This window comes from Mastigoproctus giganteus, chromosome 3, assembly GCF_048544385.1.
Source record: "Mastigoproctus giganteus isolate SK-2022 chromosome 3, ASM4854438v1, whole genome shotgun sequence".
NCBI lineage: Eukaryota > Metazoa > Arthropoda > Arachnida > Uropygi > Thelyphonidae > Mastigoproctus > Mastigoproctus giganteus.
This window is the reverse complement of record NC_143577.1, coordinates 246,088,851-246,116,139: the sequence shown is the minus strand read 5'-3', so window position 1 is coordinate 246,116,139 and position 27,289 is coordinate 246,088,851. Positions and strand designations below refer to the sequence as shown.

General features: G+C 38.2%; 1 protein-coding gene across 1 annotated transcript in view; it reads left to right on the top strand.

Annotated features, from left to right (window-relative positions):
* Nucleotides 1-27,289, top strand: part of Nf1 (neurofibromin 1) — a 1,111,953-nt gene that overhangs the window by 818,928 nt on the left and 265,736 nt on the right. Inside the window, exons 40-42 of the mRNA XM_090369763.1 lie at nucleotides 3,611-3,698; nucleotides 6,432-6,518; nucleotides 23,808-23,927. Coding sequence (XP_090225889.1) covers nucleotides 3,611-3,698; nucleotides 6,432-6,518; nucleotides 23,808-23,927 — 295 coding nt within the window. The remainder of the gene's footprint in view (nucleotides 1-3,610; nucleotides 3,699-6,431; nucleotides 6,519-23,807; nucleotides 23,928-27,289) is intronic.

The following is a 27,289-nucleotide window of genomic DNA, read 5'->3' as shown; positions in this document are numbered from 1 at the left end:
AAAGCAGCCATAATTAGTTGATGAGTAATAATCAATCCAAACAGAAATCCAGATAGAAAAATTATAGGTAAATTAATGCTTGAAAACACTAGCAGTCCTATTGCTGAATTTTAATATGAAATATGTATTTTTTTTTTCAGTGAAATTTAATTTCTAGTATAATGTGGACTTTTAAAAACCTCCTGTTTTTTGTAACAGACTTTTTGCTGAAGACCTCAGTTTTTTTCTGTTTTGGCTCCAAAATCTCCTGTTTTCCTCCCACTTACTACAGTTGCCTGAACTGCTTTTTTTGATAGCCAAAAGTTGGCAGATATGTATCTCGCAGCCAAAAAGCCAAAGCTGGGATGTTAGCAGGGTTAAAGGGAGGGCTAACCATAGACAGAGGAAGAAATTAAAGATATCCTGCAACAAGAGAGCAAGTATCAGTTTAAAAACTAATGCCCCCAGCTTGTCATGGATCAAACTCACCAATACAAATTGTCTGCCAGTGATGTTCGATTGGAAGGCCCCATCACCATCTGGGGTGCTATCAGCCAATTGTGCCATTGCTACACTGGAAGGACGGGGACCCTTGAAACAAGGACACACAAGCCTTGATGTAGTACCTAATTATGATGCAAGGAAGAGATCTCAATTGGTATGATGCATATGGTATTTCCTTTTTTGCATTCGGTTGTCTTCCATTTACTAATTTCTGACAATAGATAAATTGTATTCCTTATTTATAAAATAAGGAATACAATTTATTTCAGAAATTTCTTGTGTATAGGTCCTAATGATGATGTACTGTATCTTTTTATATTATGATATTAGAAAGAAAATAAAGAAAATACCAAAATGGCAACACTAAATTTACAAAAAAAAGTATTGTGCTGTTTTTGTATTGTACTGTATACAGTATACATTAAATACATATAAATATTGAACTTTTAGAAAAATTACTATACTACATTGTATTTTTTATATTGTACAGTATACACTGAGTGATCTCATTATCATGTGCACTTTCCCTTTTCACAAATTGGAGCACTCCTTCACTAAGAATATCATGTGTTGATACAGTGTGTGCATGCGCGTGCAATTCAGTGCAAGATTGTTCAAGAAATGGATAAATGGATTCAAGTTAACTTCAAACATGGCATGTAGCCTTCATGAGATGTGCTCATAATGGCACATCCCATGAAGGCTACATGCCATGTTCATGTGCATACGACTGTGTCTAACTATATTGAGATTGGTTTAGTAACCAAATACCATCCAACCAACAGCAATTCTGTTATCCCAAACAGTTTATTGATGTGAGAGGGCCAACGAAGTTGACAAAGACTGCAGCATAACAGAAAGACTACAATCAATCAAATAACAACTCCATACAAGAATGCACAAATATTGCATGGAGTATTGCAACTAATTAGGTATTGCAGCCAATATCCAAACTGGGTTCCACTCCTGTCAACAAAAATCAAGAATGGTTGCATTGGGCTCAAGAATATCAATACAGGCCGGCCTCGATTAATGCGATTAATTGGTTCCGGGAGCGCAGCGTTAAGATATTCGATTATCCGATTGGTTAATCGAATATCTTAACCAATAGGAAAAATTATAATTGGTCTTTGACCTTCCGGAATGTCCATAAAGAATTTTAAAAATACCTTTTAAATAACTTTTTAACTGTATATAATATAAAGGATAATGAAAATAATTATGGAATTAAATGTTTATTTCATAAAACAGCAGTTCCTAAACTGTGCGCCGCGGAATATTTTAAATTTTCGAGGGAAACACAGTGATACTCGACATCTGTCGGACACCGCACGAACTACTAGCTCGAGGTAGTTCACAGTTTCAGCATTTCTTATTAAGTTGTTTGGACCTAACTACTAAACGAAACTGTTAGGTATTTCTTTTGGTCTGGGTGCGCCTTGAAAAAATTACTGAGACATTAAAGGCGCCGTGAACCGAGATACTTTGGGAACCTCTGACATAAAATACACAATGAAGAAATTACTGTTGCGGAAATAAATATTTGAACAGTGTTGACTTTCTCTTTTCATCAATCAATTTCTGATAGCCGACAACAATCTTCTCTGGGCCCTGGCGAAATAAATATCGCAGAGAACATCAAACGTTTTGTTTGAGGTTCTATGCAATACGAAAGATTTCATCTAATTATTTTACTGTTATCTCCTTCGCGGTAACATTTTCATCTGGCTCATTTAAAAATTTGAATTTTTAAATGCAAGTCTGCATTGACTTTATTAGCAGGAGACAAACACGTCTTCTTCCGATGGTTGATGGAACACACCGAGGCGGGCAGCAGGCAAACGTTTGTTTATTGACCGTACGACTCCCGGTAAGCTTAACGCGCGATTCAAATCTTTTTCAACTATCGCATATAAAAAAAAAAAAAAAAGATCGCGTTAACTGGAAATTTGCATCGTGTAAAGTGAAAAGTGGTATCATTTTTCAAATAGCGTTAACTGAATATCGCGTTAATCGAACTCGCGTTATGCGAGGCCTAGCTGTACTGGATAATAAAAGATTGTAAAAACTTGTCTGGTTGATGATTCTCAGATCCTGGTGTTTTGTACTGATTGGAGGACCAGAATATGGCGAAAACATGGACTGTACTGCTAAGTATTAACAATGGTGATGTAATAGTATGGTAATGATGTAATTATGTACCTTGACAGGGTAACATTTCAGTGCAAGAGGTTATCTGGAAATTGTTTCTGAAGTGCATCCATCTGCAATAGGATAATGTGCCATATCACAAGACCAGAATTGTACAAAACTAGTTTATTAACTAGTTAAAACAAAATTCTTTAAGTTTTCTGAGAAAGGTTAATAAAAATGAATGAAGGCAGAATTTAGGCACTGTTATAAAGAATTCCTGAACTAGGACCATAAATTCAAATTGCAGAAGAAGAGGTTTAGACTACATTGTAGGAAATGTACTTAATTCCAGTGAGTCATTGGTTACAAGTTGCCTCTGCAGGTAGTTGAAGCTGTCAGTTTGAAAAAATCGAAAGGTCAACTGGATACTTACCTATGTGAGGAGAGAAGCAAATAATTTGTTTTTTTAATAATTTGCTTTAATGGGTTTTTTTTTTGCCTGGTGCAGCAAAAAACCTTCCCAATCAGCAGATCACAATCTAGATGAGCAACTACAGGATGAGCTGGAAAACGTTTTTTAGAGTAAAGTAGAGATCCATGACCATCCAATTTTCAGCAACTTCATGAAGTGGATGAATCCATGCCATGGCAAATTCAGACTGTTGTGAGAGCCTAAGGGAATCTTGCTATTAGGTAAATGTACCTAATAAAGGAGCTATTCAGTGTACCTTAAATAGAAAAATATTTAAATATTAAAAGACATATCATTTCATTGCTATTCATTTTCCTTTGAAAAGGAAATATCTTGTGGAGTTTATGAATTTGAGCAAAAGTTGATCATATGATAGAGCTTGAGTTTATAAATTGAATTTGATGTGTTACATTCTTATTTGTGAATTGGAACATTACTGTATTCTTCTTAATATTATTTTCTCTAACCTTATACTATTTGGTATATCTATTTTTCTTAATAAAAGTAAGATTATTTTCATAGGTTTTGTAAACATTCAGATGATAACAAAAGGCAGAGAGTAGCAACTATTCTGGATAAGTTAATCACCTTGACTATTGAAGAAGTGGAGGTCAGTTCTTATTTTTTACTTAATTGTCAAATTTTCTTACAGAGGAACTCATTTTTCCTCAGATTGTGTCTCCCTTTTGCTGAAATATGAATATCATGATTCAGTCTGGTGAACGAGTACTGACTAACCTTAGCCAGATTGTTTAAACACTCTTTATTAGTTCCAAGGTTGGGTATTATAACTAAGTTTAAATCATATTAGCTCTTTTGATTAGCACAGGGTTCAGTAAAAATTTTACTGCATAAAATGTCTGTTTGATTGCCACTGGGACATAAATAACTTTGAAGTTGATACTGATTACTTTCACACTTTATATCACAATAAAATCATTACACTTACAAGAGTGGTTTAATAAAGAATTGCCCTCACCTACTTCCACATGTCGCAGAGTCATGATATTTTGTGGGTAGCATCTTACATATCTCTGTACTAAAGGTGTAAAATTTCAGCCGTGTCTTAATTTGTTTTTCTCTTACAGAGCTGAACGTGTGACAAAGTAGCATCACGGACAAAGTTGAAGCCAGAGCTGTAATCTGGTATCTGTTCTTGAAGGGGAAATCTCCTAAAGAAATCCATGAAGATATGACTGCTGTATATAAGGACAAAGCCCCATCCTATGGCATTGTGAAGCACTGGCATAGACAGTTTAGGTGTGGTTGGACATCAGTAGAATCTGAGCCCATTTCAGGTCATCCCCATTCAGCCACTGATGACAGCACGATCAGAAAAGTGGAGTCGTTAATCATGGAAGATTGCCAGATATCTGTGCATGAATTGTCCCAGGAGGTGAAGATTAGTGTGGGCTCTGTTGAAACAACCCTTCATGACTAACTCCATTTACGGAAATTGAATGCAAGATGGATTCCCCGATTATTGACTGATTTCCAGAAGGCTGATTGACAACAGAAATCACAAGTTGTTAGCTCTGTGCCAAAAAAATGAGGAAGACTTTTTTTCTCGTATAACCACTCAGGATGAAAGTTGGATGCACCATTTTGACTATGAAAGTAAAAAGCAGTCCATAGAATGGTGACATCATGGACCCCCCCCCCCACAAGAAGGCATGGGTCCAAGCGTCAGCAGGAAAGGTCTTGCTGACAGTGTTTTGGGATGAGAAAGGCATAATAATGATTGATTACCTGCCAAAAGGTAGAACAATTACAGGTGCCTATTATGCCAACTTATCACAAAGTTACAGGCAAAAATCAAAACATGTAGGTGTGGCATGCTGTCCAAAGGTGTGAGAATGCTTCAAGACATTGAATGCTTCAAGACACAAATGGCCACTGTGGATATGAAATACTGCCCCGTCCAGCTTACTCACCCAATCTTGCACCATTGGACTTCTTCTTGTTTCCTTCCCTCAAATCATCACTTCCCTGATGACGAGACACTCATTTGTACAACAGCGCCATGGTTCAAAGACCAACCTCACCACTTCTACAAAAATGGTATCTGTAGCCTCATCCATCAATGGGAAAAATGTGTAACTCTGCACAGTGGCTATGTAGAGAAGGACTAAAACCTGTGCCAAGAATCAACTGGCTAGCACTTCTGCAGCTAGGTCAGGGCGATTCTTTATTGAACCACCCTCCTATCAGTAAAATCATTACAGCTATCATTATAGCACCTCTGCTGAAACTTCATCACTTGTTAATTTAATTAAAGCTCAGTAGGCACACATATAACTCCACACAGAGACTTTTAATGATGTTACCAACAGCAAATTCTAAATGGGGGAAGTATTCAGGAAAGTAATCGAAGACGTTACTAGCCTTTTCATACCAACAAAGAAATATTGTTCGAGGCTTAGGCCTCAATGGATGTATTTTTGGTATTGGGGAAAGGAACCTTTGGGGGGGTGAGGATCTCTCTTGTGATCTAAAAATAAAAAAGGTAAACTGCAGCCATTATCAATCCACTGCAGGATGGAAGCTTCCTCAACAATTCATGTTGAGAGAAATGGACTATAATCTGCCATGCTGGTCCAATGCAGGATGGCAGATCGACCGTATTTAGCTGTCAGGAGCTTGAACTCCAGTCTACTCAGAGCGTGTGGTAGTGTACCCCTGACCACTCAGTTATGGAGGCCGCTCGATCTAAAAATACAATAATCCAATTATTTACACACAGAATTGCAGTATGCCGCCTCCGTAGCCAGGTGGGAAGGAGCAGCAGTGCGTAGCACACGCTTCTTGATTAGACCGGGGTTCGAGCCCGTTACCACCAAATACGGAGGATGCGGAAAGGTCAGGGAATGACCACCGCATATCCCGGAGCAATATGGCCTTAGTTGCTAATCCTCCTAAAAACCAAATAACAAATAACAGAATTGCAGTACTTGTTTACCTTATGCTGTAACATAGCAGTGAAACGTGGTGACAACATGAGCTCAGTTATATTAAATGAAACAAAAAATAGTCTGCTCTTCATACAGCACATAGAAAAAAAAGAATGCTATTTAAATTTCATTTTATAAATGCATGTAAGATGGTGTTCACTGGATTTGTAATAATTAAAATATTACTTCATACAGTGACATATTTCAGGGTACTTAATACAATTATAATTTCATCCTCTTTCTCATTATGTGTTTTGTTTTAAATTGTGTTTCTTTTAATAACTAATTACTCTGGCACTAATTTCAAATCAACAGAGTTTATTACTATAACATTACAATATGGAAATATCTATTTTTATTTAGCATTTATCTTCATGTTTTTTTTCTGTTAGATGTATCCTTCCATTCAAGCAAAAATCTGGGGAAATATAGGTCAAGTGTCTGACTTATTGGATATGGTACTAGATAGCTTTATAAAGGTATGTATTGTTATTCTTATATGTTAATTTAAAAAAAAAAATGTAAGGCTATTAAAAACCTCACATATGTTGCTGATCTTGATTACATTACAGATAGAAGGTGCTTAGCATTTTAACCAGCTTATCATATTGCTTAAAAAAAAAAGGATGAACTCAGACATACAGATCAGTCAGAGACCATAAATCTGCTTCTACCTTGCGATAGTTTGTAAAGAGCACTGCCCATTGATATCTACTCTCTGGTTTCTCCCACTCAAACATCCCTTTATCTGTAGCAGTAACTTGCACTTAATGGAACACTGCTCTAGTTTATGTAGTCTTTTTACATTTCGTTCCATTGTTACTGTTGTCACAGTGGATACTACCCAATCAGATTGGTCAGACAAGCTTCTGGCTAAAGGCAAATTTCCGCACATCAATTCTACAACTGTCTTTCCTCAATTTCAATTCATACCCCCTCACGTGCACAATTGACTTGACTACAAACTAACTTATATATACTATAGTCTTCTATATTAGCATTAGCATTAGTAGAGGAATATGATGCAAGAAAGCAAGCTTATGCAGCATCAGCCAAAAAAATTAAAGTAAAATAAAAAATAACCACTTCCACTTCACCCCTCTGTTCATCCGAAATACCTGTCCCGCCAAGCCTTAAACATATTTAGGCTATCAACTTCCACGACAAGGGATGGAAGTCTGTTCCACCTACCAACCACCCGCTGGCTAAAGGCAAATTTCCGCACATCTATCCTACATCTGTCTTTCCTCAATTTGAATTTATGCCCTCTCAGGTGATTATTCTGAGCAAGTGGAAGAATCCCATCAGCATTGAGCATGCTCAAACCAATCAAGGCTTTATACACCTCTATCAGATCACCTCGCTGCTGCCTAGTCTCCAGCCACTGTAATTCGCAAAACTTAAGCCTTTCTTCGTAAAAGCACCCCTTTGTTCCATTCACTAATCTTGTTGCCCTTCTCTGCACTCGTTCCAGCAGCTCTACATCCTTCTTGAAATGAGGTCTCCAGGCCTGTATATAGTACTCTAGGTGTAGCCTGACCATTGCCTTATACAAGGGAATAATCACCTCCTTATGCCTGCTAGAAAAATTCCTATATATCATTGACAATACACCATGAGCTACTCTTGCAGCCCGTCTGCACTGCTCAGAGAACTTCATATCTGCCTGCACAACCACCCCCAGGTCCCTTTCATTCTCTACCACTGTCAGTGTAGTCCCACAGAGTTCATATGTTGCTCTGGGGTTGCTGTTTCCCATATGTAGTATTTTACATTTGTCAATGTCAATGTTAAACCTCTCATTTGCCACCTCTCAGCCCATCTGCTCAACCTTTCCAGATCCTGTTGCAGCAGCATAGTGTCAGTAGTGTCCTTGACAACCCTGCCAACCTTCGTATTGTCTGCAAACTTGGACATTAAGCTTGATATACCATCATCAATATCGTTTATAAATACAGAAAACAATAAAGGACTCTATGATGCGGTCACAAAAAAAGTGGATGCAGGGAATAACTTTGATATTATATACTTGGATCTTAGAAAGGTTTTTGATACTGTTGCACATGGAAGACTGCTACACAAATTCGAGCACTGTGACATTGGAGGCAAATTGCTGCTATGGATAAAGGGGTGGTTGAGGGGGAGAAGACAGAGAGTGGTAATCAATGGACACTGCTCATCGTGGACTAATGTTATTAGTGGAGTCCCTCAGGGCTCAGTGTTGGGTCCATTATTGTTTTCTGTATTTATAAATGATATTGATGATGGTATATCAAGCTTAATGTCCAAGTTTGCAGACGATACAAAGGTTGGCAGGGTTGTCAAGGACACTACTGACACTATGCTGCTGCAACAGGATCTGGAAAGGTTGAGCAGATGGGCTGAGAGGTGGCAAATGAAGTTTAACATTGACAAATGTAAAGTACTACACATGGGAAACAGCAACCCCAGAGCAACGTATGAACTCTGTGGTACTACACTGACAGTGGTAGAGAATGAAAGGGACTTGGGGGTGGTTGTGCAGGCAGATATGAAGTTCTCTGAGCAGTGCAGAAGGGCTGCAAGAGTAGCTCATGGAGTATTGTCAATGATATACAGGAATTTTTCCAGCAGGGATAAGGAGGTGATTATTCCATTGTATAAGGCAATGGTCAGGCCACACCTAGAGTACTGTATACAGGTCTGCAGGCCTCATTTCAAGAAGGATGTAGAGCTGCTGGAACGAGTACAGAGAAGGGCAACAAGATTAGTGAATGGAACAAAGGGGTGCTCTTACGAAGAAAGGCTTAAGTTTTGCAAATTACAGTGTCTGGAGACTAGGCACCAGCGAGGTGATCTGAGAGAGAGATCACCTCGCTATAAAGCCTTGAATGGTTTAAGCATGCTCAATGCTGATGGGATTCTTCCTCTAGCTCAGAAAAATCACCTGAGAGGGCATAAATTCAAATTGAGGAAAGACAGATGTAGGATAGACGTGCGGAAATTTGCCTTTAGCCAGCGGGTGGTTGGTTGGTGGAACAGACTTCCATCCCTTGTGGTGGAGGTTGATAGCCTAAATAAGTTTAAGGCTCAGCTGGACAGGTATTTTGAACGAACAGAGGGGTGAAGTGGAAGTGGGTTTTTTTTTTTTTTTTTTTGGCTGATGCTGCATAAGCTTGCTTTCTTGCATCAAATGCCTCTACTAATGCTAATGCTAATACTGAACCCTGAGGGACTCCACTAATAACATTAGTCCACGATGAGCAGTGTCCATTGATTACCACTCTCTGTCTTCTCCCCAGGTGACTATTATGCCAACGCGTTTATCCATAGCAGCAATTTGCCTCCAATGCCACACTGCTCCAATTTGTGCAGCAGTCTTCCATGTGCAACAGTATCAAAAGCCTTTCTAAGATCCAAGTATATAATATCAAAGTTATTCCCTGCATCCAGTTCTTTTGTGACTGCATCATAGTATCCAATCAAATTGGTCAGGCAAGACTTCCCCTTAACAAAACCATGCTGTGTCTGAGCTATAACTGAAGTCTTGTCTAGATGATCCTGCAGTGCTTCTATAACCAGTGCCTCCATTAATTTTCTGGGAACAAAAATTATACTCACAGGTCTATAATTACTTGCGTCAGCCTTTGATCCTCCTTTGTGAATTGGGGTCACATTTGCACATCTCCAGTCCATGGGTACCTCCCCTGAGTCCAAGGAAGCTCTCATAATTATGGCTAAGGGTTTGCTTACTTCCATTGCTACCTCCTTTAATATAACTGGATAGATATAGATGAACAGAGATGAACAGATGAACAGTGCTCTGTTGAGTCAGTTTGGTGCGAGATAAGCACTGCGAAAGGAAAAATAAGGGTAGGAGTGTGTTATAGGCCTAATGACTTGAATGAGTACAATGAACAATTGTACAGAGAAATAGAGTGGGCCAGTAAATCTGAATGTCTTATAATGGGGGATTTTAACTTCCCAGATATTGACTGGAACTTGTGGATTGGTCACTCACACACCAGTCAGACTTTTGTGGATTTATTGGATGATTGTTTTCTGCAGCAGCATGTTCGAGAGGCAACCAGAGAAAGTAACACTCTTGATCTGGTTATCAGCATTGATCATTCGTGTATTAAGAATTTGCAGATAAAGGAACCACTAGGTGGCAGTGATCACAGTGTGCTGAAGTGGGATTTACTCAAAGAGGTAACTAATGTCAGGGGTAAAGGAAAGGGTTTTTGCTTCCGTAAAGGGGAGTACAGTGGTCTCAGACAGTTTTTAAATTCTGTACAGTGGGATCAACTGACGATGTTACCAACAGTAAATTCTAAGTGGGAAGCAGTCAAGGAATTAATCGTGGAAGCTACTAGACTTTATATACCGATTAAGAAATATCGTTCAAGGTTTAGGCCTAAATGGTTATCAAATGAACTAATGAGACTCGTGACAGAGAAGAAAAATGCATGGGATGCATATAAATTATCAGGTGACGCAGAAGCCTGTGGCAGATATAAGCTAGTCTGTAATCAGGTCACAAAGGAGGTTCGGCAGGCGAAGGCGGATTACGAGAAATCTTTGGCAAAGGATGCTAAGAAAAACAGCAAGGATTTCTTTACTTATATAAACTCTAAAAGGAAGGGGATAAATATGATTGGTCCACTTGACATCGATGGTTCGACTGTTGATGATCCTGCTCAGATAGCAAACAAACTGAATGAGTATTTTGCATCTACATTCACACGTGAGGAATTATTACAGTTTGAAAATGGAAGAAGGTTATCAAATTGTAGCAGGTTATCAAATTGTTTTGTAATAACTGAGAGCAAAGTGGAGGAGAAATTGTTGAAGTTAAACATAAGAAAGGCACCTGGGGTGGATGGGATCTATCCAGTTATTTTAAAAGAGGCGGCAAAGCAACTAAGCAAACCCTTAGCCATAATTATGAGAGCATCCTTGGACTCAGGGGAGGTTCCCACGGACTGGAGATGTGTAAATGTGTCCCCAATTCACAAAGGTGGATCGAAGGGTGACACGAGTAATTACAGACCAGTTAGTTTAACTTCTGTTCCGGGTAAAATAATGGAGTCACTGGTTAAAGATACATTGCAGGATCATCTAGACAAGACTGCAGCAATAATTCAAACACAGCATGGTTTTGTTAAGGGAAAGTCTTGTCTGACAAATTTGATTGGTTATTATGATGTGGTCACAAAGGAACTGGATGCAAAAAATAATTTTGATATCATATACTTGGATTTCAGGAAAGCTTTTGACACTGTTGCGCATGGAAGACTACTGTACAAATTGGAGCAGAATGGTATTAAGGGTAAGTTGCTACAATGGATAAAATGATGGTTAAGTGGGAGAAGACAGAGGGTGGTAATCAATGGGTGCTGCTCTTCGTGGACTAATGTTATTAGTGAAGTCCCACAGGGTTCGGTGTTGGGTCCACTGTTGTTTTCTGTATTTATCAATGATATTGATGAAGGTATATCAGGCTTAATGTCGAAGTTTGCAGATGACACAAAGGTTGGCAGGGTTGTTAATGACACTAATGGCAGTGTGCTACTGCAACAGGATCTAGATAATTTGGGCAGATGGGCTAAGAAGTGGCAACTGAAGTTCAACCTTGACAAATGCAAAGTACTGCATATGGGTAGAAGTAACCCCAGAGAAACGTACCAACTGTGTGGTACTACACTTAAGGTGGTAGAAAATGAAAAAGACCTGGGAGTAATTGTGCAGTCAGATATGAAGTTTTCTGAGCAATGCAGACAGGCTGCTAGGGCAGGTCATGGGGTTTTGTCAATGATATATAATAATTTTGCTAGCAGGGAAAAGGAGGTGATTGTCCCTCTGTATAAGGCAATGGTCAGGCCACGCCTTGAGTACTGCGTACAGGTCTGGAGGTCTCATTTTAGGAAGGATGTAGATTTGCTTGAGCGTGTACAGAGAAGAGCAACACGATTGGTGAGGGGAATGAAGGGATCCTCTTACCAAGAGAGGCTTAAGTTCTGCAAATTGCAGTGACTGGAGACTAGGCACCTGCGCGGTGATCTGATTGAGGTCTATAACGCCTTGAATGGGTTGAGCACGCTGAGTTCTGATGGGATCCTCCCACTTGTTCAGAATACGAACCTACGGGGACATAAGTTCAAATTAAGAAAGGACAGATGTAGAATAGATGTGCGGAAATTTGCCTTTAGCCAGCGGGTGGTTAATTGCTGGAACAAACTTCCATCTGTCGTTGTGGAAGTTGATAGGTTGAATAAATTTAAGGAGGAACTGGACAGGCATTTGGAGGGTATGGTGTGATTTTTTTTTTTTTTTTTTTTCTGATGCTGCATAAGCTCCTACACTTGCTTTCTTGCATCATGTGCCACTACTACTACTACTACTACTAGATTCCATCCACTCCAGGTGCCTTTCTTGTGTTTAACTTCAACAATTTCTCCTCCACTTTACTCTGAGTTATTACAAGATTCTCTAGCTTACTGCCAGAGTTGAATACACCTCTGGCATTCCCCTCGCTGAATAACTCCTCATGTGTGAATGTCGATGCAAAATATTCATTCAGTTTGTTAGCTACCTGAGCAGGATCATCAACAGCTGACTCATCGATATCAAGTGAACCAATCTGATTCATCCCCTTCCTTCTAGAATTTACATAAGTAAAGAACTCTTTGCTGTTTTTCTTCGCATCCTTTGCCAAGGATTTCTCGTAATCTGCCTTCGCCTGCCTAACCTCCTTTGTAACTTGGTTACAGATCAACTTGTATCTATCATAGGCTTCTGTGTCACGTGTTAATTTGTATGTATCCCATGCATTTTTCTTCTCTGCCATATGCCTCATTAGTTCATATGACATCCATTTAGGCCTAAACCTTGAACAATATTTCTTAGTTGGTATGTAAAGCCTAGTAGCTTCCAAGATAAGTTCTTTGAATGCTTCCCATTTTGAATTTGCTGTTGGTAACATCATCAGTTGGTCCCACTGTATAAAATTTAAATACTGTCTCAGTTCATCGTAGCCGCCTTTATGAAAGCAATACCCCTTCCCTTTACCTCTAATGGTAGTTACCTCTTTGAGTAAATCCCACTTCAGCACACTGTGATCACTGCCACCTATTGGTTCTTTTACCTACAGATTCTTAATGCATGAAGAATCACTGCTGATTATCAAATCAAGAGTATTACTCCCTCTAGTTGCCTCCCGAACATGCTGATGTAGAAAACAATCATCCAATAAATCCACAAAAGCCTTGCTAGTGTGTGAGTGACAGGTCACTGTTGAACAAAAGCCGAGAATTAGGGTTGAATTTGAAAATGTCTGCAATTCTGCCCAGACAAGATAGGAGGGAGTATATGATGAGAGCCTTGTCGATCAATTCGGCCCTGGAAAGATTGTGCAAGGCCCAAGCGGTAGAATTTTTTTTCAGCCTGGACTGTACTTGTTAACAGGAGAGATTGCTTCTACAGGGATGGGATACACTTAAATAGAAAGGGTGCAAGAATATTTGCTGATGCTATCGAGGCAGTGTTAGGTGGGTCGGAAAACTGCTAGCTTGGGGGGAGACAAAGACCAATAGATTGACAGTAGCCACTGGCAGAGGTGAAAGAGATTCTTGCACTGCTTCTATTAGAATGAGCAGAAGCCTGAAAAACAAGATGCGTGGTATTTCAGAGACTGCTGGGAGCCATTGCGGTACAAGTAAACACATGGGTTGTGTTAGGGTAGCTAAGGATAGAAACAGGTGCAGGTATACTTGCGTGTACACCAATGCTAGGAGTTTAGTAAATAAATTTGATGAATTTGAGGTATTGTTCAAAACATCAAAGGTTGGGATATCAGAGACGTGGTGTCACACAGATATAAGGGATGCAGAACTGCAATTTGGGGAGTACATCGTCTACAGAAAGGATAGACAGGATAGGAAGGGGGGAGGGTTTATGCTATTAGTTAAGAAACACATAAAAACCAAGGAAGTGAAGCCAGTCGACATCGCTGGACAGTACAGTGTTGAGTCAGTTTGGTGTGACATAAGCATTGGGAGATGAAAATTGAGAGTAGGAGTGTGCTATAGGCCTAATGACTCTGATGAGTATAATAAGAAACTGTACAGGGAAATAGAGTGGGCCAGTAAATCAGAGAGTCTTATAATGGGAGATTTTAATTTCCCAGATATTGACTGGAATTCGGGGGCTGGTCACTCACACACTAGCAGGGCTTTTGTGGATTTATTGGATGATTGTTTTCTACATCAGCATGTTCAGGAGGCAACTAGAGGGAGTAATACTCTTGATTTGATTATCAGCAGTGATTCTTCATGCATTAAGAATCTGCAGATAAATGAACCACTAGGTGGCAGTGATCACAGTGTGCTGAAGTGCGATTTACTCAAAGAGGTAACTACCATTAGGGGTAAAGGGAAAGGTTATTGCTTCCGTAAAGGCGACTATGATGGACTGAGACAGTATTTAAATTCTATACAGTGGGACCAACTGATGATGTTACCAACAGCAAATTCAAAATGGGAAGCATTCAAAGAACTTATCTTGGAAGCTACTAGGCTTTACATTCCAACTAAGAAATATTGTTCAAGGTTTAGGCCAAAATGGATGTCAGATGAACTAATGAGCCTTACGGCAGAGAAGAAAAATGCATGGGATACTTACAAATTAACACATGACACAGAAGCCTATGATAGATACAAGTTGATATGCAATTAAGTTACAAAGGAGGTTAGTCAGGCGAAGGCAGATTACGAGAAATGCTTGGCAAGGGATGCAAAGAAAAACAGCAAAGAGTTCTTCACTTATGTAAACTCTAGAAGGAAGGGGATGAATCAGATTGGTCCACTTGATATTGATGGGTCAACTGTTGATGATCCTGCTCAGGTAGCTAACAAACTAAATGAATATTTTGCATCTACATTCACACATGAGGAGTTATTCAGCGATGGGAATGCCAGAGGTGTATTCAACTCTAGCAGTAAGCTACAGAACCTTGAAATAACTGGGAGTAAAGTGGAGGAGAAACTGTTGAAGATAAACACAAGAAAGGCACCCTGGGTGGATGGGATCTATCCAGTTATATTAAAGGAGGCAGCAAAGGAAATATGCAAACCCTTAGCCATAATTATGAGAGCTTCCTTGGACTCAGGGGAGGTACCCATAGACTGGAAATGTGCAAATGTGACCCCAATTCACAAAGGAGGATCAAAGGCTGACACAAGTAATTATAGTCCTGTAAGCTTACCTTCTGTTCCAGGAAAATTAATGGAGGCACTGGTTTAAGAAGCACTGCAGGATCATTTAGACAAGACTTCAGTTATAGCTCGGACACAGCATGGCTTTGTTTAGGGGAAGTCTTGCCTGACCAATTTGATTGGATACTATGATGCAGTCACAAAAGAACTGGATGCAGGGAATAGTTTTGATATTATATACTTGGATATTAGAAAGGCTTTTGATACTGTTGCACATGGAAGACTGCTACACAAATTGGAGCAGTGTGGCATTGGAGGCAAATTGCTGCTATGGATAAAGGGGTGGTTGAGGGGGAGAAGACAGAGAGTGGTAATCAATGGACACTGCTCATCGTGGACTAATGTTATTAGTGGAGTCCCTCAGGGCTCAGTCCTTTATTGCTTTCTGTATTTATAAATGATATTGATGATGGTATATCAAGCTTAATGCCCAAGTTTGCAGACGATACAAAGGTTGGCAGCGTTGTCAAGGACACTACTGACAGTATGCTGCTGCAACAGGATCTGGAAAGGTTGAGCATATGGGCTGAGAGGTGGAAAATGAAGTTTAACATTGACAAATGTAAAGTACTACACATGAGAAACAGCAAACCCAGAGCAACGTATCAACTCTGTGGTACTACACTGACAGTGGTAGAGAATGAAAGTTACTTGGGGGTGGTTGTGCAGGCAGATATGAAGTTCTCTGAGTAGTGCAGACGGGCTGCAAGAGTAGCTCATGGAGTATTGTCAATGATATACAGGAATTTTTCCAGCAGGGATAAGGAGGTGATTATTCCCTTGTATAAGGCAATGGTCAGGCCACACCTAGAGTACTGTATACAGGTCTGGAGGCCTCATTTCAAGAAGGATGTACAGCTGCTGGAACGAGTACAGAGAAGGGCAACAAGATTAGTGAATGGAACAAAGGGGTGCTCTTACGAAGAAAGGCTTAAGTTTTGCAAATTACAGTGTCTGGAGACTAGGCACCAGCGAAGTGATCTGATAGAGGTGTATAAAGCCTTGAATGGTTTGAGCATGCTCAATGCTGATGGGATTCTTACTCTAGCTCAGAATAATCACCTGAGAGGGCATAAATTCAAATTGAGGAAAGACAGATGTAGGATAGACGTGCGGAAATTTGCCTTTAGCCAGCGGGTGGTTGGTTGGTGGAACAGACTTCCATCCCTTGTAGTGGAGGTTGATAGCCTAAATAAGTTTAAGGCTCAGCTGGACAGGTATTTTGAAAGAACATAGGGGTGAAGTGGTTTTTTTTTTTTTTTTTTTTTGGCTGATGCTGCATAAGCTTGCTTTCTTGCATCAAATGCCTCTACTAATGCTAGTTAAGAAACACATAAAATCCAAGCAAGTAAAGCCAATCGACATCGCTGGACAATGCAGTATCGAGTCAGTTTGGTGTGATATAAGCATTCGGAGATCAAAATTGAGAGTAGGAGTGTGCTATAGGCCTAATGACTCTGATGAGTATAATAAGAAACTGTACAGGGAAATAGTGGGCCAGTAAATCAGAGAGTCTTATAATGGGGGATTTTAATTTCCCAAATATTGACTGGAATTTGTGGGTTGATCACTCGCACACTAGCAAGGCTTTTGTGTATTTATTGGATGATTGTTTTCTACATCACATGTCCAGGACGCAACTAGAGGGAGGAATACTCTTGATTTGATTATCAGTAGTGATTCTTCATGCATTAAGAATCTGCAGATAAAGGAACCACTAGGTGGCAGTGATCACAGTGTGCTGAAGTGGGATTTATTCAAAGAGGTAACTACCATCAAGGGTAAAGGCAAGGGTTATTGCTTTCATAAAGGCGACTACGATGATCTGGGACAGTATATAAATTCTGTACAGTGGGACCAACTGATGATGTTACCAACAGTAAATTCAAAATGAGAAGCATTCAAAGAACTTATCTTGGAAGCTACTTGGCTTTACATACCAACTAAGAAATATTGTTCAAGGTTTAGGCCAAAATGGATATCAGATGAACTAATGAGACATATGATAGAGAAAAAAAATGCATGGGATACATATAAATTAACACGTGACACAGAAGCCTATGATAGATATAAGTTGATCTGTAACCAAGTTACAAAGGAGGTTAGGCAGGCGAAGGCAGATTACGAGAAATCTTTGGCAAGGGATGGAAAGAAAAACAGCATCGAGTTCTTTACTTATGTAAAATTTAGAAGGAAGGGGATGAATCAGATTGGTCAACTTGATATCGATGGTTCTACTATTGATGATCCTGCTCAGGTAGCTAACAAACTAAATGAATATTTTGCATCGACATTCACACATGAGGAGTTATTCAGTGAGGGGAATGCCAGAGGTGTATTCAACTCTGGCAATAAGCCAGATAATCTTGTTATAACTGAGAGTAAAGTGGAGAAGAAATTGTTGAAGCTAAACACAATAAAGGCATCTGGGGTGGATGGGATCTATCCAGTTATATTAAAGGAGGCAGCAAGGAAAGTAAGCAAACCCTTAGCCATAATTATGAGAGCTTCCTTGGACTCAGGGGAGATACCCATAGACTAGACATGTGCAAATGTGACCCCAATTCACAAAGGAGGATCATCAAAGGCTGACACAAATAATTACAGTCCTGAGAGTTTAATTTCTGTTCCAGGAAAAGTAATGGAGGCACTGGTTAAAGAAGCACTGCGGGATCATCTAGACAAGAATTCAGTTATAGCTAGAACACAGCATGGTTTTGTTAAGGGAAAGTCTTGCTTGACCAATTTGATTGGATACTATGATGCAGTCACAAAAGAATTGGAAGCAGGCAATAACTTTGGTATTATATACTTGGATCTTAGAATGGCTTTTGATATTGTTGCACATGGAAGACTGCTGCACAATTTGGAGCATTGGAAGCAAATTGCTGCTATGGATAAAGGGATGGTTGAGGGAGAGAAGACAGAGAGTGGTAATCAATGGTCACTACTCATCGTGGACTAATGTGATTAATGGAGTCCTTCAGGGTTCAGTATTGGGTCCATTATTGTTTTCTCTATTTATAAATATTATTTATAAATATTATTTTAACATTTGTCAATGTTAAAATGAAGTTTAACATTGACAAATGTAAAGTACTACATATGGGAAACAGAACCACAGTTGTACTACACTGACAAGGTATGTTCGTGTCAGACGGCATCTGGGATTTCTCCCATCTCCGCCTGTGTTTCGCTGTATCGAGGACAGTACACTGTCAAACCAGAGACTTGTACTACACTGACAGTGATAGAGAATGAAAAGGAAATGGGGGTAATTGTGCAGGCAGATATGAAGTTCTCTGACGGGCTGCAAGAGTAGCTCATGGTGTCAATGATATACAGGAATTTTTCCAGCAGGGATACGGAGGTGATTAATCCCTTGTATAAGGCAATGGTCAGGCCCCACCTTGAGCATTGTATACAGGTCTGGAGGCCTCATTTCAAGAAGGATGTTTAACATTGACAAATGTTAAACATCCTTTAACATTGACAAGTTTAACATTGACATATGTAAAGTACTACACATGGGAAACAGCAACCCCAGAGCAATGTACCAACTCTGTGGTACTACACTGACAGTGTAGAGAATGAAAGGGACTTGGTGGTGGTTGTGCAGGCAGATATGAAGTTCTCTGAGCAGTGCAGACGGGCTGCAGGAGTAGCTCATGGAGTATTGTCAATGATATACAGGAATTTTTCCAGCAGGGATAAGGAGGTGATTATTCCATTGTATAAGGCAATGGTCAGGCCACACCTAGAGTACTGTATACAGGTCTGGAGGCCTCATTTAAAGAAGTATGTAGAGCTGCTGGAACGAGTACAGAGAAGGGCAACAAGATTAGTGAATGGAACAAAGGGGTGCTCTTACGAAGAAAGGCTTAAGTTTTGCCAATTATAGTGTCTGGAAACTAGACACCGGTGAGGTGATCTGATAGAGGTGTATAAAGCCTTAAATGGTTTGAGCATGCTCAATGCTGATGGGATTCTTCCTCTTGCTCAGAATAATTGCCTGAGAGGACATAAATTGAAATTGAGATAAGGCAGATGTAGGATAAATGTGCGTAAATTTGCCTTTAGCCAGCGGGTAGTTGGTTTGTGGAACAGACTTCCATTCCTCGTTGTGGAAGTTGATAGCCTAAATAGATTTAATGCTCAGCTGGACAGGTATTTCGAACGAACAGAGATGTGAAGTGGAAGGTTTTTTTTTTTTTTTTTTTTTTTTTGGCTGATGCTGCATAAGCTTGCTTTCTTGCATCATATGCCTCTACTAATGCTATTCTTTATATCAATGAATTTCTCTCTCTTCTTCCATCTTCTCACCTATTAGCATATGCCGATGATATTTCCATCCTAATCACAGATAAAGACCATAATCACCTTCAACTCAAAATCTCTGCCTTGCTCTCTGTGATGCATAGTTGGCTTCAAAATAATCAGCTATACTGAATCCAGAAAAATGAAAATACATGGTGTTTAGAACGAAAGACAAACCACTAAATATTGATTTAGACGTACCATACAAAGAAAAACAACTTGAAAGGGTGAATGAAACCAAGTTTCTTGGAATCTGGCTAGATGATAAGCTAAGTTGGGCAAAACAAATGATAACCCTACGAAAGAAAACTTCGTGACTAGCGGGAATACTCAACGGGGCCTCTGCCTGGGTGTCTCCTTCCCTTCTCAGACTAGTATTCTTTTCTTTAATTCAGCCGCACCTCACCTATGGAATCATCTCATGGTTGCCACCAGCCAAGAAAACCTTGTGAGAATCAACTCCATTCTCGATCAGTGCGTTCATTCAATTTTGGGCCTTCCCTGGAACACATCGGTTAGTTCGAGATACAAGGAAGTGAGATTCCTTAACATCTACCAACTGCTATAGAAAGCCGAAGCAGTTTTTGTTTACAATACATTGAAGACACCAGAGTTTCCCCCTCTCTTCTGATCCTTTTTCATAACCCTAGATGAAGAAGAAATATCATACAATCTAAGAAATGAAGCCAACCTGAAGATTTTGCTTTTCAGAAAAGCCATAGGTCAGAAAAGTATAAAATACAGAGGTGCTAAAACCTGGAACAAACTTCCTGCAAAAATAAAAAATGTCACTTCACTAAATCTGTTCAAGAAACTACTAACTGAACACATCATCAGGGATGTCTGATTCAAATTATCTTCCACTCATCTCCTGGATTTTAAAAACACCAACATGGAAATAATGTACAAATGTCAAAGGAAGCAGTTGACAAATAGTTTGTAAATATCTCTGCCGAAATTTCATAATTTTTCTTTTCTCTCATTTAATTGTAAAAATGTTCACAATGATATTATAAGTAGTGATGCTTTTTGAAGTCTTCTGTAAAGAAATGTACAAAAAACTCCAATTTATTTATGTCTTTTCTGTTGAACATCACTTGTATAATTTCAGAACTATATATTTTTAAATTGTATATTTGTATATTCATCGTTTTTTTTTTTAAGGGGAACACTCCCTAAAAAGCCATTGGCTTATGTGTTCTCCCTCCCGTTTTGCTGTTATCTCCCAAAAAAGTGTAACATAAAATAGGGATAAATAAATTATTATTATTATTATTAAATTATTATTCATCTGAAAGGGTCCAAAGATTGGCAACTTGCATGGTGGGATTGGCCAAAGGGTGACCATATGAGAAGTGACTTAAAAAAAAACAATGTGGACTGCAGAGCTTGGCAACCAGGCATCTCAGTGGTGACTTGATTGAGGTTTATAAGGCTCTGAGATGGTTAGTAAAATTAACGAAGGCTGAATTTCACTGCTATAGAGAATTCAAGAACCCGGAGGAATAAATTACATGGGAAAAGATTTGGACTAGATTCTAGGAAATTTTCTTTTTGTCAGTGAGTCATCAATTGCTGGAATAGATTGCCCTCACAGGTAGTTGAGTTTGACAGTTTGAATAAATTTAAAGATTAACTGCATAGTTACCTATGTGAGGAGGGAAGCAAATAATTTGTATTTTCTTATCTACTCGTTTTTTCCCAGCCAGTTCAGCAAAAGCCTGCGGCTTTGTTGCAGTATATGGCCATTACTATTACTATGTTTATATAGAGGTAACCCCCACTTTACATGGTTAATCTATCCCACGAAGATGCTGTGTTAATCAAATATAATAACCTTATTCATAATAACTGCACAATCATACACCAACTGAGCGAGCATATAGCTCGGGTATTGCGCGATTGCCAGACATGCTGTGTGCAGCTTCCAGGGCCGAGGTTGCTCACAGTTGTGTCACAGGTCAAAGACCCCATACCAAGGAAATTTACAAGTGGGGTCGTGTATGAGATCAGGTGCCCGAATTGTGGGGAATGTTTTGTTGGTGAAATGAAATGTCAATTCAAAGATTGTCTGGAGAGCATATGAACGCGATAAAAACCGCGGATTATGGGAAGTCTGCTGTGGCAGAACATTTTTGGGAGGAGCACCATCAAATCTCCCCAGACGAAGCTGTTATCGTCGACTGGGCACATAGATTTTGGAACCGCAAATGGCTCGAGGTCTTACGGATTTGTTCCTCTGAAAGCAATACCATTAATAGAGACGGGAATCTTCATTCATCCCCTCTTCGAGGTGATGGGTCTTGGACGGGATGAGCGGGTCCGCCTGCACGCAGCCGAGCTATTTCTGGTTCCAGTGCACATGAGGAGAATATTGCCCATGCTCCTGTAGAAACACGTGCTGAGAACCGTGAGCCTGCTGATATTTAAGAATGTGCTGTACGATAAACTTCACTGTTGAAAAAGGAGGCGGATGCCTCTGAAAGCTACAGTGTTTTAGCGCTTTTTGTGTTTTATATACGTTGTTTTTTTTTGTAAATAATTCTTTGCAGTTTAAAATTTTATACTTTATTGTACAGACAGTTACCTTTTTATCAGTTTTATCCGGTGGAATTTTATCATTCTATTTATTTCATTTATCTACGTCATTATTTTAATATAACACTATTTATATTTTTAATAACGGTTGGTGTATGATTGTGCAGTTATTATGAATATGAATATTCCCAATCCCAGAGGCCTATTTGAAGAAATATAATAACCAGTGTAAAATACTATAATTCATCCAACGGGCATTCAAAATCTTTACAAAATTTTTAAAATAACCATTTTTATTGCCATTATAACTATAAAGGAGAAAAAAGATGTTTGAAATGGTTCAGTTTATTATGTCTATTTATATGAAGTAAATTTGGACAAATAAATATTTGTCCAAAGTGCTGTAGTTTTCATGCTCTTTTGTTTCCTTTTCTTGACATACATTTCACTTTAGCAGCACAAATCACTGTGTTTTGGTGGACTTACATGCTGCAATCGAGGTTAGGTTCAAAATCCATAAACTGTTATTTTAAAATTTCAGCAGTGCGAAAAAATTGTTGGATTTCCTTTAAAGTGATCTCCCTCATTGGTTCATTTTTTTCCTCGTTGCAGTCATGGTCTTCATACACACATTGCTGATTGATATTAAGGAGGTCATTATCGTCCAATTCTTCAGAATGGGAGTCTAATACTTCCTGAAAATTTACAGTGTCTTCTTCATTAAAGCCTAGTTCCTCCCCAATGTTCACTATTTCTTCAACAACAGAAGTTACTTGCTGACTTCCTAAGGACGCCTATGAAATCATTTGCACAATGAGGCAGATTTTTCCATACAGCTCCCATGTTGAGCAACTATCTGGAAAATGACCGTGTTAAGTGAGTTTAATCCGTGTTAAATAAATTTTGGTAACAATTTATAAACCATGCTAATTCGAAAAATGTGTTAATTGAAATTGTGTAAAGCTGGGGTCCCTTGTATATATATTATGCTTCCAAGTTTATGTTATTGTGTGTATATTATGCTATCAAATTTACATTATTATATTACACTATATAGTTAGTTACATTTCATAATTTTACAGATTAGTTAATAGCTTTACTAAAAGGCTCACTACTAGTAATTACAGTCCTACAAAAGAGAATGTGAAATAGTAATATGAAAAGGAATACGAAAAATCAGTGTGATCAACACCCAATTAGGAACAATTTTATGTACTTTATTATCAAATGAACGCAAATAACAATTGCACAGCTAGTTTTAAATAAAAATGCAGCGAGGGAAAAAAAAAATGTATGTATTAAATCTCTCTTTAACAGAGATTTTTTTTTTCCACCACATTCCTCTGATCCAGAAAAATTTTGTGATTCTCTTATGTAAAGTATGAATCACCTAATATAGACAAAATTACAACATATGTTTCTTATGAATAAATATATACTATATTGTTTTTATCCTATTTTTTGTATATTCATGAGCTTGAACAGTTGTTGATAATGAAAATTGGTGATAATGTTTAATCCATGTTAAATAAATTTTGGTAACAATTTATAAACCGTGCCTATTCGAAAAATGTGTTAATTTATTATAATAAATGTATTTACTAATATAAATACGAATATAATAAAATACTAATATAATAAATGCATTTATTATATTAGCGGAGCGTGACTGGTGGGCTTGGTTCCACTCAAGCAGAAATCATGGCAGACACTGCAGTGGCACTTGCATCTTCAAATGTCCAGCTAGTTGCAATGAAAGTTATTAGTAGGCTTTGCAGGGTATGTATATAGTATTTCACTACCAAACTTTATTTTAATATTTTTTTCCCCATACCTAATACAAAATATCTTTTGTTACTTTATTTTAATTCCCTTTTTGCCAATGTAACATGTGCTACTAATGAATTACTAATCATATATGGGGCATGAAAAAGGTTTGAGAAGAAAATATTAATGTATACAGCATAATCAAAGTGAGTGAGTGAGTCTATAAAAAGTTTACTACTATTTGTGCCAACTCTCCAGATTTACGATGGAGAATCCATTTTTTTTACTCAATTTGACCTTTCTCCACGTCTTTCTCTCGCTGTTATAATATAGTTTATGACAAAGAGTTTTTCCATCTTTTTGCAAAATCTCAATTTAAATTATAAAACTATTAAAGTTGGCTTTTGTTTTTTAAATTTCCAAATTTCTGCATATTTTTGTTAACAAATTGGCTATCATGTGTAGTATGAAAGTCTTTATATTACAAAATAGAAATTCATGATAATAGTATTGTTTGCAATATTTTGCAATAATATTTGCAAATATTGTTTTGCAATATTATTTTGCAATATTGTTTGCAAGATATTGTTTACAATATCTCTCAGTGCTTGTTTGTTTGTTTGTTTGTTTGTTTATTTATGGGCTTTACAGTGCAAGGGCAACAAGGCCATAATGCGCCTATCTCTCAGTGCGTTATCAAAGAAATACGATATAATTTCAGAAGGTACATACACACAATCTGCGTGTATTGTAAATTCTGAAAAGTATAACATGTGTGCATTGTTTACCATATATAGATGTGATGTTTCAATTTCAAGTAGCAGGAAACCCAATGTAATCAGACATTTCCAAACAAATAAGCATAATGATATCATGCAATTGTTATGTCAGAAAAAAATGGAAAAATAGGTGTTGCATTTCATGGTGAAAATGATGACATACAAGCTAAATGTTTATTTGCATCTTTTTTGACAGAAAATAACCATCCTCTCAGTGGTGCTAAACACAGGCACATTTTTCAGAAATGTGTTTCCAAATAGAGAAATACCAAAAAAAAAGGTTATGGAAGAACAACAGGCATTTTGTTTTTGTACTTCCACAAATGTATTAGTGAAATAGCATGGATAGGGAAAAAAGAGGTAGTGATTGCTCTAAAAAATGGGCCATTTTCAGTCGCTGCAGATGGCAGTAATCAAAGTTATTCCAAACTATATCCCATTGTGGTGACCTTTTGTAATAAAAAAAATAAAAAAAGTCAAATTGAAGCAGCTTGCTCTCATTGCTACCATTAGAGGATTACTACAAGGTACAACATTGGATATCTTCTAAACAACAGAAGGTATCCAATAATGCATTTCTATTTTGTCCAATGCCTTGGACATGTTTTAAGTTGTCTCCAGTAGCTTAACTGAAGGGGATTAATATCAGGTGTCTGATAGACTAAATTTTTGTTTTAAATTTAACCCCGGGGGCTCACATCTGGTGAGTATGGGCTTGGCAAACCCAGGGTCCTGAGCTGGATATCATCATTCTTCTCTTTCTCTTGGTGATTCCTTTCTACTTCTCTCTCTCTCTCTCTCTCTCTCTCTCTCTCTCTCTCTCTCTCTCTCTCTCTCTCTCTCTCTCAGGGTAACTCGGGAATTTTTTTTGGCTGGTGCAGCATAAGCCTCAGGCTTCCATATGGCTAATAATAATAATAATAATAATAATAATAATTTGTTTACAATTAATTTCTGTGTAAAGTTAAAATTTTAACTAAATGGCTGATTGTAATAAGATCTGTTTTTAATGCAAAGTCCAAGGACATCATGACTCAGATGGAAATGCCTGCAGGTATTTCTGTTGTAAATCACAAGCCTGTGGCCTGTATTCTAATGTTGGTTAGTAAACATACAATGCTCAACTGATAATTCTTTTCTTTGTACCAGATGTAAAGATTATACCAATCTCAAATTAAAATTTGGTGCATTACTAGAAGAATTTGAGTCACTGAAGAAATGGGTGCTTTCCATAGAAATAAATGTAACTGGGAAGGATACTTCCCAGTTACATTTATTTTTTAAGGGACTCACTATCTTGTGACCTGCCAAGTGATGCTCAGGTTCCAGAAAGAATAGTAAAGTTATTCTGCTCTGGCTGAAGGAGATTTAGTTTTATTGGGTGATCTATTGTTAGGGAACAAGATAACATTTTTCTACTAAAGATAAGTGGACCAGACCTATAGTGTGTTTGGTTTCTGGAAGCAATAATTGAAGATGTTACCAACAGTCTGTCAGATTTGGGGATGGAGAGGGTTAAAGAGAGCATTATTATTCATGTGGGACTAACAACATTAAATGAATATGACCTGACGATTTATTGGATAAATACAGGACTGTGCTGAAAAATACTTAATTATGTTAGAATGTTTATGTGTCTGCAATTCTGCCCAGACATGATAGGAGGGATTATATGCTGAAAGCCTTGCAGATTAACTCAAAACTTAAGGGAATCTGCAATGCTCTGGTGGGGGGGGGGGGATTTTTATCATCATGGCCCATAGTTATAGGTAGAAGAAATTATTTTGTAGAGACTATATTCATTTGAACTAAGGTGGTGCAAGATTTTTTGCCAATATCATTTGAATATCTTAAGGTGTCAGGGTAATAAATAATAGAATACTTAGTCTTAACGGTGTCTAAAGTATTGTCAGGAATGTTATCAATAAAATGGGTGAATTTTGAACTATTGCTAAAATTATACAGCTAACAGAAACATGGTACCCAGAAATTGGGGATGACGAATGTTGTTTCTATAGTATGTATACTGTATTTAGGAAAGATAGGGAAGCTAGAAGGGATGGTGGGGTCATGCTTCTTATCAATAGAAGCCTGAGCACAAAAATAGCTTTTGCTGAGTCAGAAATTACATCTGCTAGAAAAAAAATCTCTGTGGTGTGAGTTAGTTGGAAATAAAGGTATAATGAGAGTGGGAGTTACATATAGACCAGAAGATTGTCTCATTATGTCTGACTTCAATTTACCCCTAATTCATTGGAATAAGTGGGCGAGAAACTCGCCATGGGGAACAAAATTTGTATATAACCTAGATGATTATTATTATTTGTACAAGCATATTAGAGAAAATACTGGGGTAAAAATATCTTGACCTCATCATTACTCACGAATCAGATGACATCACAGTGCTTAAATTACAGGAACCATTAGGCACCTCCGTAGCCAGGTGGGAAGGAGCAGCAGTGCGTAGCACACGCTTCTTGATTAGACCGGGGTTCGAGCCCGTTACCACCAAATACGAAGGATGTGGAAAGGTCAGGGAATGACCACCGCATATTCCCGGAGCAATATGGCCTTAGTTGCTAATGCTCCTCAAAA